Source organism: Octopus sinensis, linkage group LG6 (genome assembly GCF_006345805.1).
Source record: "Octopus sinensis linkage group LG6, ASM634580v1, whole genome shotgun sequence".
Taxonomy (NCBI): Eukaryota; Metazoa; Mollusca; class Cephalopoda; order Octopoda; family Octopodidae; genus Octopus; species Octopus sinensis.
Window position 1 is genome coordinate 115562564 of NC_043002.1, and position 21225 is coordinate 115583788.

The following is a 21225-nucleotide window of genomic DNA, read 5'->3' on the forward strand; positions in this document are numbered from 1 at the left end:
ATATCCCTTCATTGGAGACGTTGTGAGAAGATGGTCAAGTAATCGTTAATTTAGATAAGATACGAAATAGAGAGTGAGATGGAGGAATGAAAATAGATGTGAGATATGCAAGGATATTGTATTTGTAGATTCATTATTTAGGCAGAATGGTATACATATAAGATTCCATACCTTATGAGTAAAATCCATTAGTACTTAAAATTGGTCATTCCAAGTATAGAGTTTATACACAGTGTTATTGAACCAAGGGTTTTATTTAAAGTGACCTAAAAGTAGGGAATTTATTAGTAAGGTCAAATCAAAAACAGGAATAGAGAGAATAAAGAAAGAGAAAGAAAAGGGAAAAGAAAGAGAAGAAAAGAAGAAAAATGATAAAATAATAAAAATAAAAAAAGAGGGAAAAACAGGAAGGGAGGAATAAAGAAAAGAAAGAAAAAGGAAAAACCAATGAAGAGATAGTAAGGGAAAGTGTACTAGTTACTGGTCAGTGGAGATAGTTTGAAAGTAGGAATGGGGAGATAAGGGTGATAGAGAGAGAGTGTAAAAAGATAGAAGGAATGGGGGGGGGGTGATAGAGAGAGAGGGGTATAAAAAGTAAAGGAGTGTCAGTTATGTAGTGATAGAGTCTAAGTGATGGGGCAGAGAAAGGGGTAGTAGTATGGAATGAAGAATTTAGGAATTTGGGTGGTTGGACAGGTCAGAGCTTAGTTGTAGAAGAAAATATAGATGCATATGTATATATTAGACATTTATATATATATATATATATATATATTTATACAGATATTTATACATATAAATATCTACATATACAACTCGTACTCGTATGCATATGCACACCCATATATACATGTATCTCCATGTATTACTGCTCCTGTACACACAGGTATATATACCTTGCATGCATACGTACATACACACATACTTACACACACATATGCATGGATGCACATACACATGAATATGATTAAATGATTGTGATATTCAAGTAAAAGTGAGGAATTAGATAGGGATTACGAGTTAAAATGTAGATTTATAAGGTTATTGGGATTACCTAAGGGGTATTGTGGAAATGTACTGTATGGTCTTTTAGGCATTTGGATTTGTGGTAGAAGTTGAATGTGTGAAAAAAGCGGTGGTTGCATTATGTTTATTTAGCAGTGCTGGAGAGTTGTGCTTTAATATGTGAAGTGCTTCCTTCAGACAAAATTTGCAGGTTGAGTGTTGACCTCGGTAGGGAAGCCCAGAGTCCAGTATGGACCATGACAAAGTATAGTGTATATTTGTATTTTTGAGATGTATGTGGTTGGCGAGTGTTGTAGATTTACTATGTTTATCTCATCTAAAAGAATGGAGCGATCCCAAGACAGTGCCCTGTGGAACACTGCTCACTATTTGTGTGTTCATAGAGGTGGCTCCATTAGCCACTACTGCCTGACTCCTATCTTTCAGAAAGTCATGTAACCACTCTCCAAGTTTTCCAGCTATGCCAAGGTCACGCAGTTTGTGGCATATCATACCATGATCCACCTTGTCAGAAGCTTTTGCAAAATCAAGGTATATTAATTTCACATTTGATTTGTTGAGTAACTGCCTCAACACCCAGTGATAATGTTGTAAGAGCTGGGTCAGGCAGCTCCTACCTGGTCGAAAACCATGCTGGATATCACTCAGAAAGTTATTTTCTTCAAGGAATGCGATTAATTTCCCTTTGACTATCCGTTCCATGACTTTGCTGATGTGTGATGTCAGAGAGATAGGCCTATAGTTTTTGGCATCTGCTCTACTTCCCCCTTTATGTATTGGGCATATTACTCCCTCCTTCAGCTTGCTTGGCAGTTTGCCATTTTTTAAGAAAGCTCTGGAAGAGAATCTTGAGGCGTTTTGCCAGGGCTTGCATACACGATTTGAGGAGGATTGCTGGGAAACCATCAGGACCAGCAGTTAAGTTTGTGTCCACTTCATCTATGGCTATTAGTATATCTTCTTCGCTTAGAAATGTGTATAGCCATGTTTGCATGAGACATTTCTCATCTTGTTACAGCTTATATTTTCATATAAAAGAAAAAAAATTTTTTTATTCTTTAATTCTTATGAAAGTATTCAGATTATATTTCTATATATTTGCTATTTTTTCTATTTATCTATTTCTATTTATTTGTTCTTTCTTTTGTTCTCACTTTTTTTTTTCTAGTACAAGCAAAAGACTGAAGAGGCTACATCTCGTGCAGAAAATAATAAAGATAGATCTACAAGTTTATTTGAAGACACTAGTAAAGAACCTGGAAAAATTTCAGTTATGGATAAAACATCTGAACATTATATGCAGTTACAAAATGGTTATGAAGACACTAAGAAAATAGAACAGAAAGGTGCTAAGATTAAAAGTGGATCATTAGATGTCAAAGAATTGCCAGGAAAAACAAAACGTCACTCACTCATCCAAGAATTTTCAAGTAGATCTGCTGTTGATGATATTAGAACAGAAATTGCAAAAACTGTTGATAGATCTGCTAAAGAAAATGTCAGTAAATTTCTTCTGAAAACAACTGGGCAAAATAATTCCATTAATAAAACAGTAGAAAATAAAAAAAACACCTTTGAAAATCCAGATGCAAAAAGCATGAGTGGTAAGAGTGAAGTTAAGAAAACTGTTGATAAACCTCCAGATATTGGCCAAATACATGAACGTGAAAAACTTAGTAAAAGTGAGATTGGAAACAATAACCAGCAAAATAACTTATCAACTTTGGGCACAGGCATAGCTGAATCTCTTGTGAATTGTGACAATAAGCAATCAAGTTCATTTGCAAATACAAAATCTGAAAATTTTGAAGAAACGACTCTGAAAGGCACAGCTCCCAAAATGATTGCTGAAACCAGCTATTCAACAAGTAACACAGAAACTAGAATTGGAACAGAAAACAGAATGAGTAAATCAGACATGGTGTCTCGAGCTAAAATGCTGGAAAATTTTTTACAAAGTAAAAACACTGGATCAGTTTTCAATAATATTCCACATAAGAAACCTGAGCAGTTAAATGAAATAAAATTAAAAAATGTTAGTGAAACTTCAAAAGAAAATGTCAAAACAGATTTTAAAACTGCTGCAGCAGCCAATCATAACACCAATTCAAGTAGGGATAGTGAAAAAGTTAATCAATACTCAGTTCCAGAAGCTGTCCATGAATCAAGGGATTTAAGCTCTGTGCAAGAAACTATTGAAATAAAGAATAATGCCAATACATTTCAAGAAGTTAAATTGAATGAAGTAAATATTTCACAAGAAAATGTTGAACAAACAGATTTTGTTGAACCAAATCATGACATAACTGATGAAGATAACAAAAAGACAGAAAGTATCGAAGGTGCTGGCAGTTCCATGACAAATGAAAATTCAGGTAAGTAGAGTATTTCAATGAAGTTTTTTTTTTTAATGTAACAACAATATATATAAAATAGTGTCACAAAGGATTTTATCAAAGTAAAAATATCTTTAGACATGTCTTTTTGTGTGAATATTTTTAATAAGACAGAGAGCACTTTCAATGACAATCTTTTGATGATATTCAAAACTCTTTGTGCAGTACAAGTCTCCCACTTCTACCATTTTATAATCCTTCACAAGAATTACGTTATGTTACCAAACAACTCCTTTTTTTTTGATACCTAATTTTTACTATGAATGTTCTGCCTTGTTCTAAGAAGCAGTAATAACATGTAAGCAAAAATGGATAATTTATCAGAATTTAACACCTTGTTTGCTTGATAATTATAATTCTTTTGGCCACCAAGATAATATATACATAAGGTTTCTTCATAGTACTTTTGTGTACATACAGCACAAAATTTATATGTGCATAAAGTTGTTTCAGGACTACTGCCACATGTGAGACTAAGACTACTGCCACATGTGAGACTAAGACTACTGCCACATGTGAGACTAAGACTACTGCCACATGTGAGACTAAGACTACTGCCACATGTGAGACTAAGACTACTAGCCAGATAGTTACTGCATAACAGCTGTTTGATATTTCTAATCAATAAGGTGACAAACTGGCAGAATCATTCCTGCACCAGACAAAATGCTTTGTGTCTTTACATTCTCAGTTCAGATTCTGTCAGGGTCACCTTTATCTTTCATCCTTTCAAGATCAATAAAATAAGTACCAGTTGAGCACTGGGAGTCAATGTAATTGATTTACTCCCTCCTCCAAATTTGCTGGCCCTGTACCAAAATTTGAAACCAATATTTCTATTCAGTAATACAAAATAAGGAAGTTGTTGCTTAGTTCTTTAATATCATGCAACAAATCTGTCATTGCCATTTAAACTCTCTAGTCATCTATCACACTATTCATTTGTGAAAGGTTTTTCAAATCAAGTAATCATTCATCCTAAAATAGTACCTGAAGATGTGACTGGCAAAATCAAAGCTGGTGATAAACTTCAATGTCCAGGCTAAGTTTGAATGGATTTAATAACTTTCCTGGATAAAACAAGTCACTCTTGACATATGATATTTCCTCATGACCAAATGATAAATCAGAAATGTTGCTTGTGTAATGAAAGTCTATAAAGATAGTGTAATTGATCAGATAGTGGAAGTAGTGAAAAGACTTATATATATATAAAAGAAAGACTAGAAAGATTAGTTTTCTTGTTGAATGGGACAAATTCTTAGTCAAATGAAACTACTGGGAAAATGTCTGGGTGAAACAATATGTACCTTTTCTTTGTCGACACATGAATCTTTTTGTGATTTCCCAAATACTATACAAATTAGAATTCAGTTACAGTTTTCCAGTGAAAGGAAATACTAAATATAGAATATCATGCATACTTTCTGGTATCAATACAATAAGTACCAGAAAGAAGTAAACCTCATCTTTAAAGATATGTTAGATTAAATACTTCAAAGAGATGTATTTTTACTTGGCATAGTAGGTACACCTCTAAATTTTCTTCTTTCCTCTGTGATTTTTGCTCTTAACTTGTTTTAATTGAATAATACTTATAATATTCTAGATTAAGTTGTCGAATTTGTACTGATACCATTAATTTCTTTCCTTTTGAATAAGTTTGAGAAATGAGTACTTCCAATATGTTAGCAATTTAATTTATAATCAAATTAACAATGTTTGATCTTCAGGTATGATTTTACTTTTTAATCATTTCATTTCCAGCCTTAGTGTATATTTCTACCTGTCATTAATTAGAAATGTTCAAATTCTTTGCTTTATTTCTAATGTTTCTTTTTATTGTGTTTTTGTTTCAAGTTTACTTATTCCTCTTAAATGTAGCAGCTAGCAGGAAAATAATTCTTTTCCATTGAATCTTGCCAACGTGAGGTTCCATTATTTTCATTCTGCATTATATGTTGTATTTCAATTGTTATATGAGTATTTCACTGCCATTTGATATTATTGTTTATTTAAATAGTCATTTGAATAATAAGAATTGTCTGAAAGCAGACGATTACTAGTTAGGTGACTTCTTTTTGATATTGATGTAAGTTTGCTATTGTTATTTTCAACAGATAATATAAATAGAAACATGCACAATAACCTTACATTCAGAAGCCGTTTCTTTGATCTGCATGCAACCACTGAATAGTTTTAGAAGATAAATAAAAAAAAGTTTTAAGTAGCAAAAGTATAACTTACGTAAATTGAAATAACAAAGAATCATCTTTATAAAGACTTTCTATCATTAAAACGCTTACTTTAAGCCACTTACATGTTTTTGTATACCATTTTGTATTGTCCGTGACAAGACCTAAAAGTTAAACAAGTTTCTAAAGTATGAAAATGGAGAAGTTGCAGTTTATGTTCTGTGAAGGCAAAGAAATTCTAAAATGTAAATCTAATCTCATGAACAAACATAATGAAGTGTTCACCTGGTATCCCTACCAATTCATTAAAACATTTAAAAAAGTTCCAGTTAACTTTTTTTGAATTAAGTAATGTCGTGGCTAGCATCCTTATTCTTCTTGTTACCTTTAGTTTCATCATTGATGACGAAGCATTTTGTCTGTCCTTACATTCTGAGGTCAACTTTGCCTTTCATCCTTTCGGGGTCAATAAATTAAGTACCAGTGAGATACTGGGGGTGACTAGCCCCTCCCACTAGATTTAAGGTATTTTGCATTTAGTAGAAAGAATTATCATTATTATTATTAAGGCAGTGAGCTGGCAGAATCATTAGGACGCCAGGCAAAATGCTGACCAGCATTTTATCTGTCTTTGTTCTAAATTCAAATCCCGCCAAGGTCAACTTTGCCTTTTATTTTTTTGGGGGTCAATCATTTAAGTACCAGTGAAATACTGGTGTCGATATAATCAACTAGCCCCCACCCCAAAAATTTCAGGCCTTGTGCCATTAGTAAAAAGGATTATTATTATTATTGTGGTGGATTAGCAGAATTGGTAGAGCATCAGAAAAATTACACTATGACATTTGTCCTGACACTTTACTTTCTGAGTTCAAAGAATGTGCCAAAATTTGAAAAAATTATTAGCGAAGGCGGAAGTACCGTTTTCAGTCGTGTTTGTTTGTCAGGAACCACTGGATGGATTTGGATGAAAATTTCAGGGATGTTTGGCCCTGCGACTGGCACAAACTGAACTGCTTAGATTTTGGGATTGATATGGTACTGGACAAGGATTCTAGATTATTTTTCCGTTTTTTTTACTTAATTTTTGAGAGCAGTCAGGTTCATATTTAGTATTCTCATTTGTGAGAGCTGTCGAATTTATTTAAGATATTCTCATTTTAAAAATCATTTCCAGCTAATCATTGAGAGGACATTGGTGTTACCTTGCCAGAGGTTTGCACTCTCTGAGTACTCTTATTATTATCATCATCATCATCATTATTATTAAGGTAGTAAGCTGGCAGAATCATTAACATGCCAGACAAAATGCTTACTGGCATTTTGTCTGTGTTTACATTCTGAGTTCAAATTCCTCTGAGGTCGACTTCGTCTATCATGCCTTCAGGATCAATAAAATAAGTACCAGTTGAATGTTGGGGTCAATGTAATTGACTTATCTCCTCCCCCAAAATTACTGGCCTTGTGCCAAACTTTGAAACCATTATTATTGTTGTTGTTACCATTGACACCCCAGTTTGACTAAAAGTCCTACAGCTATTTTTTTGTCAGTACCTCCTCATACTGATTTATATGATTTAATTATTACTTATTTTACCTTTTGCTAGTCCTGTGTCTTTACTTTATCTTTGCTTGGTTACCCTTTTACCCTTTTATTACCCTGTCATCTTTAAGATCTCTGATAATGAAAGATTAACCAGTGTGTGTTTTGTGGGTGAGCACAAATGCCCGTATGTGTGTATGTATGTGGATGTTTGTGCATGTGTATATACATGTATTGAATCATTTCCTTTTCCCCTTTCCTCTTGACGCTCCACTTGTGTGTGTGTGTGTGTGTGTGTGTGTGTGTTATTGTTGTTGTTATCGTGCTACTTCTGCCATTGTAGTGATGAGGCATGTTTTTTACCAGCTTGGACTTGTCTGACTAAATAAGCAGCTACACACCATGGAAACTCCAGCATAGTAGGTCACTGGACCTGCCTGGATAAACTACATGTATATCTGTTTGTCATCTGTCTGTCTGTCATCTATCTATCTCTTTATGTGTATGTTCACACATGCATGTATATGTATATAAACTTACATATGTCTATATACATGTGTGTGTGTGTTTCTATCTGTCTATATATGTATCTCTGTATTTGTGTGCATGCAGTTTCAGACCTACATTTTGAGGGCCCCTTTTTAGTAACAAAAGAGCAATATCCATCTAGGTCTTAAAAGCCCTGCTATTTATGCAAGAATCTTGAGGCCCAAAGGGCATTGACTGGTATGATTGAAAATCATACCTCAAAAATGAGGCCATGCAGCAAGTCTCTTCCTTCAGCAGTGAGGTTTAGACAACTGTTGTTATCTTTTTTAATGTGTGTCTTCCATGACTATTAATTCAGAAATAAAATTTAAGCAGTACATCTCGCGTATCTATTTAGATTTCTCTACTGTGTTATCTCACATGTCAACAATTACTGATGTGAATAAAAGATTTTCCATACCTTGTAATTATCCAATTATAGGTGGGAGACAAAAGTTATGAATTATTTATATACATATTTGATGCATTACCGACTGATGAACTAAAGCATAACAAAAATCAGAGTTAATATATTCTTTCATTTTAAATATCTATGAGAAAAATACCACACAAACTATATAAAAATATACGTGTTTTTGTTTTTTCTAGTATCATATTGATGGAGTTTTGTCATATGAAATCTTCTTAGAAATGTCATTTTATAAGGATACAAATTATCCTTAAGGAATTTAAGGAATTTAAGCACTCTTTCAACATAGTAGACCAAAATTTATCCGTTAGATAAATTTATTTTCTTTAATCTTTGGGAAATTCCTTTTGCTTCACAGCTTATAATAGGCATGGACTGGTATAGTTTAAGTGCAATAACGATATTGGTGAACTCTTCAATTAGTTGTTGCTCACAACCAGGCTGAAGAATTTCTGTGCATTGCATTTTGGATGATGCATTTACTTCTGTGTTCTAGGATTTCAAATGGTGCAATTAATCTCTAAAGCGATAACACTCATTTACTAATATAGCATCAATATCATCTTATAATAACTTAACACTGTCCTCATCAATTTCATAATAGTTAACCATTTCTGGAGAGAAACTTAAACCTATCTGCAATCTGTTCATTTGGGTTAATCCTTTAACGTAATTGGATTACCAAGCAGAAGAGAGTGGATTTAGAACTTCCATTATAAATTTTTTTGTTCCCCTCAAAGAAACATTAACACTTGTTTCATCTTAAAATTTTTTGCAACAATGCATTTCAAAGCAACATAATAACTTGCACCTACCCATATCATTTCTTCTACTCTTTCAGGATTCCTCTCTAGCCTCGTCTACTACTCCTTTTCTGTCACCTATCCCTTACACCTTCTGTATATACTCAACCCTTTGCTAAGATCATTGTCTTCTCTCATCTGTTCTCCTGTAGTTAAAGGAGCCAGTTTAGGGTCTTATCCTTGCAAGTTATGAGGTTATCGTTACCTGTGTTGTACTCTCTGTAAAATGGTTAGTGTTAGAAAGGGATTCCAGCCATAGAAACCATGCCAAAGTAGACATTGGTGCCCAATGCAGTCCTCTGATTCATCAGACCTTGTCAAAACATCCACCTTCATCCAGCATAGATGGAAGATGTCAAATGATGATGATGATATAGACGTGTATGTATGTGTGTGTGACTTTGTTAAAATATCCATGAGTCAGAAAAAAAGGGCACCCACATATTAAATAATGGAGTGGGTGTACTATTATTATATAATGAATCAGTGACACAAAAAAGGAACTTGTGACAGTGACATGTAAAAGACACCAAGTAAACTCTGTATCGTGGTTGGTGTTAGGAAGGGCATCCAGCTATAGAAACTAAGCTAAAGCAGGCAACTAGAGCCCAGTGCAGGTCCCTGGCCTAGATCAAATCATCTAACCCATGCTAGCATGGAAAATGGAAGTTAAATGATGATGATTCATTAACATGCCAGACAAAATGCCGAGTGGCATTTTGTCTTTCATGCTTTCAGGATTGCAAAATTCAAAACCATTATTGTTGTTGTTGTTGTTACCATTGACACCCCATTTTGACTAAGTCCTACAGCTATTTTTTGTCAGTACCTCCTCAGACTGATTTATATTATAGTCTCATGCTAGCTAAATTATATTATAGTTTCATCATCATCATCATCATCATCGTTTTTAACGTCCATCTTCCATGCTAGGATGGGTGGGACAGTACAAGAGCCGGCCAGGCCGAAGCCTGCACCAGTCTTCTTTGACTCTTTTGGCAGGATTTTTACAGCTGGATGTCCTTCCTAGCACCAACCATGCTAACTAAATCAGAAAATGCTTTAATACAAGAAATGGAGCATCAAATTCAACAGAAATTGTTGAATGGCACAATTTGGCATGAGCTCTTTCCTGCCTGTGACCTGAAAATAGCACATTAGGTTTATGAGTTTCAGAGCTCTTGGGGAAAACTGAAACGAATTTCATGGGTAAAATCACCCAGGTCAAATCCCAAAAGGAAAGGAATAATCAGTCCGAGAGTTACGTCCCTTGGATTGGATTTTAGGTCTCCTAAAAAAAAGTCCACCCTAGTATATAATATTTGATTGTCGGATGGGGTGGAGTAGAAGCCCAGCTGGAGGAGGAATGTAAGTAGAGCTGTGGGGAAGGCTTAATTTTCAAACTATGTGCAGTCATGTAAATGCATGTATATGTGTAGGCTTGTATATATTGAAGCTGAATCTAGGGGGAACAAACTGTGTATTAATTTCTCACATAGTGGTAAGGGAATTCCTGATGGGAATACTTATGGTGCAGCCACCCAGAACGCTATGGTTTACTCGCACTCATGAAGACAGAAGGGGGGAAAAAAGCTCACTTTTAAAGACGTTCCTGGCTGAAAAGAGTTCTTCAATATGATTCTTTTCTCTAAGCAGACTGTACCTCCTATTGCAGTTAAAGGAAGATTTGCACTTTTCTCGTATTCTCCACTGGATGTTGTATTTGTGTGGTGGTTTCTTTCAGTGTCCATAGATTTACAAAGCAGAAATTTATTGATGGTGGGTCTCTGTACGTTTAGCACAGTGAAATTTATTGATAATAGTGTTAAACAAGCCATTAAGGGACCCCAGTTGCCTCAATATTATCAATAAATGTGTGTGTGTGTGTGTGTGTGTGTGTGTGTGTGTGTGTGTGTGTGTGTGTGTGTGTGTGTGTGTACACCCGTGTATTATACACATGTGAAGGTGCATGGATCAGTGGTTAGAGTGTTAGGCTCACAATCATGAGGCAATGAGTTCGAATCTCAGACTAGGTTGTGTGTTGTGTTCTTGAGTAATGCACTTTATTTCACGTTGCTCCAGTTCACTCAGCTGTAGAAATGATTTGCGACATCACTGGTGCCAAACTGTATCAACATTTCCTTTGCTCTTGGTTAACATCGGTGGCATGGAGACAGGAAGCTGGTATGTGTGGGCTTCCATAAACAACCTTGCCCAGACTTGTGCCTTGGAGAGGAACTTCCTAGGTGCAATCCCAGGTCATTCATGACTGAAGGAGGTCTCTACCCTTTTATATGTGTATATTTGTGTTATCCCATTATTGTTTAATTTATGCAAATTACCTAGGCCATAAATGTGTTCTATTCTTTTTATCTATGTCTATGTCCCTTGACTTCCAGTGATAAGTTAGGATAATCGTCATGCTGATGACGCCTATTGAGGCAGAAACATGTCCGTGACAGTCCTCTTATCTTCAAATAATAAACCTGTCCTTTTTCTCGATGGCTTATCAACTTTGGAGAATTTTCTAATTCTTCAGATTATCTTATCATATATGGCACTGTTCTCAATTATCATCTAGTAATTGTAACATATTTTCTAAAGCTGGAGATAATTTTAATAAATCAAGAATTCATGCTGTGTGGCATTTTATACACCTAAGTTATTTCTCTTAGCTCTCATCAAACAAAACATACATTTTGAAATTCCTAGAAGGGTATGACTAGCATGACCATTTGGTTACCAGAAAATTTCTAAGTTTTAATGTGTCACCGTTATAGTTATATATATTCTGGTGAAGGCTACTTTTAGTTCAAAAGGAAAAATTTTCAAAGTGTGATTCTGTGATTTGATTAGTTTAAATTAGCATGATTGTTATTTTTATAGTCAACTTCATTTCCTTCCCTGAGAACCAGAAGTCAATTACCTGGGAATCACTATTCTGTCTCCTGTATAAAATTTCATTTACCCGCTGAAGTAAGAACTTTCTGTTAGTTTCTTTCCCCAGTGCGTTTATGGTCAGCTTGTTACCACAATGGAAGTAGGTAAGGGAATTTCAGAACCGGTTCTATGAACTTGTGTAAACTTAGTAACCGGTTCTGTTATAAACTGGTTAGTCTTAAGAAAAAGTTTTCCAGTTGTAAAAACTGTGCCAAAAACATGGTGTACACAGTAAAGACAGCAAACTTTTACTGTTGCTATGTGTGCCAGATGACAAAGTACTATGACAAGTGGTAAGACATTGAGACCTGTGTAACCAAGTAACTGAGACTAGTATGTTAGAAACATATATAAAATGATGATGATTTGGCTTCCAGCTCCTTGAAAATTTCTCTAAATTCTGTATTGCTGTCTTTTATTTTCTTTATGAAATTAATACCTATTGTTACCACTTTCTTAACCTTGTTCATTCTTAGAGAATGCACTTCCAATTCTTTTTTTATCAAAGGAGCAAGTTTTTTTTTTTTTTGTCTTTTATGTCTTTTGATGGTGCACTATCCATAATTCTGGTGCTACAGTTTCCATCATGTTAAACAAAGTAACTGATTCAGCCTCCAAACTATTTTCACCTCTCATGTTCACATGTATTCATTCTTCTCATATTCACATATAAAGATTTTAAAGCAAGTAAATTTTCACTTTTCATAAAGTTTACTTTTATCTCATCTCTTCTTCTTCACCCACTTATTGCTAAGATGGCTATGGGGACAGAGTCCTCAGGCACACCTTTCACCAGGTCCTGTCAGAAGCAACCATTGCTAATTGATCTGGTTGGATCCCCAAATGAGACAACCAAGCTCATGGATGTTATCCAACCATCTTGCTTGTAAGTCTACTCTTGAGTTGCCTCTGGTCGGTTTTGCCCAGAAAACCTGTCCAGCAATTCCTTCCTGAGACATTCGTATCACATATCTATAGTATCAGAGCTGTGATCTCTCAATTCAGAAAAGTACCAGCTCTACATTGAACACCTCTCTCATCTTACATCCCTTATGTAAATATACTTTACTGTACTGTATTTACTATATCTGTTGTCTCATCTACAGCTGGCAACAAAACACAAATTCTGATACTGCTTATTTCAAGGATATTTGGATACCATTAACCATGAGGTAATAATTATCCCCACATAAACGTGGATGTTCTGTTAGAACAAACTATACTGCAGTAGGTAACATGGGAGAAACTCTAATTTTGACTTTTGATGCAAAATACACTCTTGTTTATATCACTAACGGGGAAATAAATCCCTGCCATCTCCAGTGTCAAGATCACCAGATCATGTGTTTTCAACCTTCCTTGACCTCATCAAAGATGGGTGCTCAACCACAGGAATTTATCTTCCCACTGCCTCTGTTGCTAATATGTTTTTAAACCATTAACCATGTCTTTTTTGTGATCAGAAACTGTCCTTTGGAATAAACTAATATTTTTAAATAACCTGACATTAAAATTCATGTAGCAGCAACAACTAAACACTTTTTAACAAACCCATCTTCAATGTATGGGTTGCTTACACACTTCATAGCTTTTGTTATGGATGTATTTTTGTTAATTTGTCTCTTGAAAATAATTTGCTGATTCTTTTAAATGTGCTACTAATTTGTCTAAAAGCAGAATCAGTCCTTCAGTTTCCCTACAATTGGACAAATGGTAAGGTTTACATTTGTACTTTTCGTTAACTTCAACCAAATCATTCCATTTAATTCTATAAAGAATTAATCATCTGCCCATTTTTCATTCGACAAATGGATTATTGCCAGCAGCTCTTCTTGCTCGTTATTTACAACATTCATTTAATATCCTTATCAAACATACAGATGAACTGCTAATTATCAATTATATGTAATAAAAGTATGCTAATATATTTTCTGTTCCCACATATTCCTACTTAGCATGTTGAAAGCAACTCATTATTAAACTAGAGTTTTGGCCTTAAGCCTTAAACTGCATTTTGTTTTCATATGGGTTTTTATTACAATTTCATCCACTGACTCTTTCAGATTTTGAATTGCAAAATAGGTATTTAGTCCAGCAGAGACAAAACCAGAACCTGATCAACAGAATATATTGCTTGTTGTTATTTTAGCATCTCAATCAGATATTTTTTTCCAGGCGGTTATTTATTGCAACACACTATTTCAGTGTACATGGTATGTCTGGAATAAAAATTGTTGTAAGTATAACTAGACAGAGAAAATAATTAGCATAGACAAGGAACAAACAACTTGTAAAGTTAATAGCTAATGTAAGGAGCAACATTTTGTAATAGCACCAAATCAAACAGACTTGAAAGACATGACTGCTTACAAATGTTCTGCAGCCTAAAATGTCAACAGTAAATAAGTCCCCTTTGTTCATAATTGTTATATGTCACCATCATCAAAAGGTTAAGAAATTATTGGAGCACTGGAGATTTTAAATCGAAAGAAAATAAAGGGATTGGATGACAGCAATAAAGTGGAATATTAATACTGAATTTCTTTTTTTATTTTGTATTAACTTTACTACAGTATTTTTTGGTTTTAAATATCACTGTGAAGTAAGTATATATGTAAATGAAATACAATATGAAAAACTGTAAGATATTGTTACTAAAACTTCAGCTTTCAAATTGCCGTTGGTCTGACTCCTTTTTAATGGAAAACTCCCTCTCTAGCTTTCATAAATTAGTATGCATATTTGAGTGTGTGCCTGCCTAGGCCTGTCTCTCAGTGCATATGTACTGCAGAATCAATTTATGTGAAATCTTGCTGTCCTTCATATCGTTACATATTGATGCAGACATAAAACTGTTGATGATATATTTCAGACTCTCTCTCACTCTCTCTCTCTCTCTCTCAACTCTTCTCACTCTCTCTCTCTCTCTCTCTCAACTCTTCTCACTCACTCTTTCTCTCTCGACTCTTCTCTCTCTCCCTCTCTCTCTCTCAACTCTTCTCACTCTCTCTCTCTCTCTCAACTCTTCTCACTCACTCTTTCTCTCTCGACTCTTCTCACTCTCTCTCTCTCTCAACTCTTCTCACTCACTCTTTCTCTCTCAACTCTTCTCACTGACTCTTTCTCTCTCGACTCTTCTCACTCACTCTCTCTCTCTCAACTCTTCTCACTCACTCTTTCTCTCTCGACTCTTCTCACTCTCTCTCTCTCTCTCTCTCAACTCCTCTCACTAACTCTTTCTCTCTCTCTTTCAACGTATCTTACTCACCTCACTCTCAACCTCTTTCTCTCTCACCTCACTCAACCCCTTCTTCCTTCCTCTCCCTCACTCTCTCTCCACTAAGAACCTTTATCTAATATCATTTGTTTAGAAATGAGGGTTTCTAGTTTCAATCCCACTGAGTCCTATGTACATATCCAAAAATAAAGACATGATGATGATGATGATGATCAACCTGAACTGAGTGGAGTATAAAAGATGATATCAAAAACATTTATCGTCTCTAAAAATGACAATAACACTTCAAAAAATATATTAGAAATCACTTTTCTTAGTTATTTTGACAGGAATTTTTAATGTTCACAGATATTTATCATTCCACGTCTTCGTTTAATGTCCACTTTCCATGCTAGCATGGGTTGGACGATTTGACTGAGGAAACCAGATGGCTGCACCAGACTCCAATCTGATCTGGCAGAGTTTCTACAGCTGGATGCCCTTCCTAATGCCAACCAATCCGAGAGTGTAGTGGGTGCTTTTTACATGCCACTGGCACAAGGGCCAGTCAAGCGGTACTGGCAACGGCCAGTCTCAAATGGTGCTTTTTATGTGCCACCTGCACAGGAGCCAGTCTAGCGGCACTGGCATGACCTCGCTCGAATGTTTTTTCACGTGCCACCAGCACAAGTGCTAGTAAGGCGATGCAGGTAGCAATCAAGCTCGAATGGTGTTTTTAACGTTGATAACTCTTTTTCAATATTCAGATGACTTCAAATAAGGTTCCACATAAGGTATAAATATATACAACCTTTGAGGATTACAGTATACAAATTCTAATCACCCATTGATGAATGAAAGCTTTCTTCTTTCTGATTGTTCAATGGTGAATATAAGATGACATAATGCTATGTTTTTAAATCGGTATAATATTTTTGTTTGTTAACTTCACTCAGAGCTATTGTAAAGTTCAGTCTGGGTTGCTCAATAAAGTTGAAGACAGGTGCAGGTGTGGCTGTGTGGTAAGAAGCTTGTTTCCCAACTACATGGTTCTGGGTTCAGTCCCTCTGCATGACACCTTGGGTAAGAGTCTTCTACTATAGCTTCAGGCCAACCAATACCTTGTGGGTGAATTTGAAGCCTGTGTGTTGTGTGTGTCTGTGTTTGTCCCCTACCACCACCTGACAACTGGTGTTGGTGTGTTTGTGTTCCTATAACTTGGCAAATTTAAACGAGTAGTACCATGTTGTCAAAGCCAGATTAAGAGATTAAGCACTCAAGAGATTTTTGTTCCCCCACATATATATGTAATTCAAAATATAGACAATAATAAACCATAAAATAAATTTTTATCTTTCAAAATGAAATAAAACTAACAGTGAGATGGAAAATAATGTTTATTTTTGCAAACTTCTATTTTATTTATATTTGTAAAGTTTTCTCCTACTTTTTTAATTGCAAAGTATTTGATCAGATCCTCAAAATTAATCTTACATGACATTTCTCCTTCTATACTTAGTAGAGATAAGGCAACCTCAATATTATTTTAGCAAGTGATTTCTTTTGTGCCATAAACCATTTACCATTACTGTGGTGCCCCACTTCCCTTGATGCCCGAAGCATGTGCTCATTTTGCTTAATGGTTAATCCAGCACTGCATGTTGTCTTGTCATGTCCTTTTGCAAGATCATCAAATAAAAGTAGATTAGAATGAAAAGTTTGTTTCTGACAAATATGACATAACATTATTTTCTCATATCAAAAAAATATTTATTCTCATTAATATCACTCACAGGAAAAGTGATAAGTACAGCTACAGAAAATATCCAGTCAGTATGACTCAGTAAAGATAAACACATATACATTAGGTCTATACATATACGTATACATTAGGTACATGCATACATGTCCTTATTTGTGTATATTTTGGTTGCCATCTCCAACTGAGTATACTCTTTACTCTTTATTTTACTCTTTTACTTGTTTCAGTCATTTGACTGCGGCCATGCTGTAGCACCGCCTTTATAGTTGAGCAAATCAACCCTAGAGTTTATTCTTTGTAAGCCTAGTACTTATTCTATCAATCTCTTTTGCTGAACCACTAAGTTACGGGGGACATAAACATGCCAGCATCGGTTGTCAAGCGATGCTGGGGGGACAAACACAGACACACAAACAAATACACACACATACATACACACACACACATATATATATATATACATATACGACGGGCTTCTTCCAGTTTCCGTCTACCAAATCCACTCATAAGGCTTTGGTTGGCCTAAGGCTATAGTAGAAGACACTTGGCCAAGGTGCCACGCAGTGGGACTGAACCCAAGACCATGTGGTTAGTAAGCAAGCTACTTACCACAGCCACTCCTGCGCCTATATAAAAAAAAATAAGGGTTGAGAATCAAAGATATTTATTACAAAATAACAGAAATTTCTACAATGTTCCATATCAGTCATCGGCAAACGTCAGACTGTGGCACTTTCTGCATGATACACCAAATGGAAATTTGCCTTGTAATTCCTTTTAGTAGTGAGCCTTACCCGATGACGACCCACATCTTATTTTGCCTACTTTTCAAAGATGGCTTCCCATTTCTGTTCTGAATGGTTTTTGGTGCATAAATCCAGCAGACAATGGCAATTTGGTGTGTTCAGCTACCTGCTCATCAAGCTGCAAAGGGCAAACTATCAAAGTGTCAGCCATTCTCCAAGAGATTTATGGTTGAGCCTGTGGCAGTGAAGACCTCCAAACTATATCCTTGCTCACTGCTATCAGGGTGGAGATGGCTATCTGCAAGTGTGAGCCCTGTGAGTCAGGGTGGTTGTTCCAGCACATCTCCTTGACCATCTAACAGAACAACACCTTTTCCATTTTGTCTGCTGGTGTCATGAGGCAGTTTGACAAGCCTTTTTAGATATTTCTCTGCTGAGAGGACAAGGAATTGTGGATTTCATCACATTTCAAAATTTTATAGCTTGGTATTGAGAAGAATCATTCTATTATTAAAATGTTGGCAGATATTATACCATATTATGAAAGTGCCTTATTGACTGAAGTCTGGAATAAACTTGAAGTTTAGTGTCGAGACTATCATTGATGAAAGCAAACCTATGATAAAATACTTAGCACAGCTACTATGAGACATCAATGGCTAGAATAACAATCAAAAAGCATGACTACCTCTTTGCATAGACCAAATATAGAATTGTTGGCCGAAATACCCAATCTACATATAGAGATGTTTGTGCTTAAATCCTTAGAGAAATGATCTGCTATCAAGGATAAAATATAGATATTTTGCTTTCAACTTAATTCCATTTGTTTGCTTGAAATCTGTAATGTTGTAGGTAAAGGAAACCCCAAGTTCAGATGCTCTAAAGATAAAGTAGCTTGCTTACGAACCTCATGGTTCCAGGTTCAGTCCCACTGCGTGGCACCTTGGGCAAGTGTCTTCTACTATAGCCTTGGGCCAACCAAAGCCTTGTGAATGGATTTGGTAGATGGAAACTGAAAGAAGCCCATCGTATATATATGTATATGTTTGTGTGTGTGTGTTTGTCCCCCCAACATCGCTTGACAACCAATGCTGGTGTGTTTACGTCCCCGTAACTTAGCAGTTTAGAAAAAGAGACCGTTAGAATAAGTACTAGGCTTACAAAGAATAAGTCCTGGGGTCAATTTGCTCGACTAAAGGTGGTGCTCCAGCATGGCCACAGTTAAATGACTGAAACAAGTAAAAGAGTAAATCTTAAATCATTTAAGCTATGCTGACAGATCTGAATGTTTGAAGAAGAAATACAGCTGTTCAATAAAAACATTAACCACACTGATATCACTGGTGTCAGGAAGCCTTCAGGGTCTCTGGGCCGAGTTTCTTCTTCCAAACTAACTGAAATAAATAAAGAAATCAAAGAAATTTTCAGAATATTTAAGATTTGTCTGATTCTAAAACATTTTCTTTCCTTCTAATGAAACACCACCTGTGAATAAGAATATAATATTATTACCAGATAACATGCTCTATCAAATTGGTTTAACTTCTAGACTGACTGATGGGGATTTAAGCATGTATATATGTTAATTGTGGTCAATTTCAATGTGAAAAATACTCCTATTAATATAAAACTGTGATTATATGTTCCAGTTGTTCCACCTGACTGTGCTCAAAATAAAGATATGAGGACCATAGCTGTAACAAACACTCAAACATCTCATTCAACCAACTGTCATCGTGTCGTGTGTTTGCAAAACAACAGTTGGCTTCAACTTTGTTTTCAAAACAAAATTTAAAGGCCCAATGTTTAAAGCATCTAATTATGAAAGCAGTGACTATTAGAAATTTATTTCAGTTGGTTGTTATTATTGTATAGCAACAGGTGTGCACTAGACCTAGTAGATATGAACCAAAATTGGTTGTTGCAAATACACAACACCTCCATCTGACTAAGGACTACCCTGCACATTCTGACATATAGTAGTTAATCTTGTGGGTTGCAGTATCACATTCTGAACATTCTCTACCATCTAGTCTATTTCTGGTTTTGTTTAGCTCCAGGTCAGCTAAAGAGGTTATTAATGCTGTGGCTGATATTTTTTGAGTGTATGTTCTGGTGTTGTAGATATCTGCTTATTTGGGGGTAATTGCATATGTAGTGGCAAGGACTGTGAGAGTTAAAGATTGCTGTAGCAACAAATGTCTGCTGTTTTGTGTTGTCTCATTTAAGGCTTTTGTAAGGTTTGAAAATTGCAATGAATATTCTTCATGTTTTCAGTTTCTGGGAAATCAGCAGTTTTGATGTAGTAATAATAATAATAATAATAATCGTTTAATGTCCGTTTTCCATGCTAGCATGGCTTGGACGGTTCGACTGGGGTCTGGGAAGCCAGGAGGCTGCACTAGGCTCCAGTCTGATCTGGCAGTGTTTCTACAGCTGGATGCCCTTCCTAACACCAACCACTCCATGAGTGTAGTGGATGCTTTTTACATGCCAGGGAAGGCTGGCAGCGGTCACGATAGGTTGGTGCTTTTTACATGCTACTGGCACAGAAGCCAGTCAAGGTGGCGCTGGCATCGGCCACATTCGGATGGTGCTTTATACGTGCCACCGGCACAGGTATCACAACTACAGTTTACATTTGATTTTGATTTTGATGGTGATGTACTTGACTCAATAGGTCTCCCCAAGCACAGCAGGTCGCCCAACAATCCAAGGTAAGCACAGCAGGCTGTCCTGCAATCCAAGGTACTTTGGATGGGCTGGGGCTGCTATGTGAAGCTGGTGCAGGAAACAGCCATGAACTCACGTTATTTGTCGGGTCTTTGCAGTCACAGCATATCTCCAGAGATCTCGGTCTTTCGTCATTACCTCTGTGAGGCCCAACGTTCAAAGGTCATGCTTGACCACCTCATCCCATGTCTTCCTGGGTCTACCTCTACCCCGGATTCCTTCAACTGTTTGGGAGTGGCACTTCTCACATCTCTCCTCATCCATCCGTAGTACATGACCATACCAATGCAAGCGTCTCTCTTGCACACCACATCCAATGTTTCTTATGTCCAGCATTTCTCTCAGGGCGTTACACTTTGTCATGTGTGCACACTGACATTACACATCCAGTGGATCATGCTAGCTTCATTTCTTTCAAGCCTACGCATGTCCTCTGTCATCACAGCCCATGTTTCACTACCATGTAGCATGGCAATGTTTTAAGTATATATTAATAATTTTGTCACTTAAGACTTTTCCGTATTTTAATTTCCTTTAGCTTTTCTGATATCTGATCAAAGGAAGATGTGAAGTTATTGTTTAAGAAGAAAGTTTATATCATGTATTTAGTGTTAGTCTTTTTCATGCAGTTTTTATAGATAATTTGCTAAGTGAATTTGCTTGTTCTTAAACAATGGGTACTTGTGATTGTTGTTATTACAGGTGTAGGTGTGATGTGACCATTGTTGGAATTATTAAATATTTTGTGTAATGTTTTACTGCTTCTTTTGGATGTTAGAAATAAATGTTGGCCACTTTTTCTGACTTTCTTTTATTCATTTTTTTAATATTATTTTCTTGTTTATTTACTTTATGCTAAATTTTATTTCTTCTGTTTGTAGTTTTAATCTTGTCTCTTGTTTT

The 21225-nt window shown here is 35.8% G+C and overlaps 1 protein-coding gene across 2 annotated transcripts in view; it reads left to right on the forward strand.

Moving 5' to 3' along the window:
* Positions 1-21225, forward strand: part of LOC115213539 (putative uncharacterized protein DDB_G0282133) — an 84111-nt gene that overhangs the window by 35105 nt on the left and 27781 nt on the right. The window contains exons 4-5 of one of the 2 annotated variants that reach the window (XM_036504275.1): positions 2195-3401; positions 5543-5566. In XM_036504275.1, the coding sequence (XP_036360168.1) occupies positions 2195-3401; positions 5543-5566 (1231 nt within the window). The remainder of the gene's footprint in view (positions 1-2194; positions 3402-5542; positions 5567-21225) is intronic. The other variant, XM_029782567.2, reaches the window with a different exon arrangement.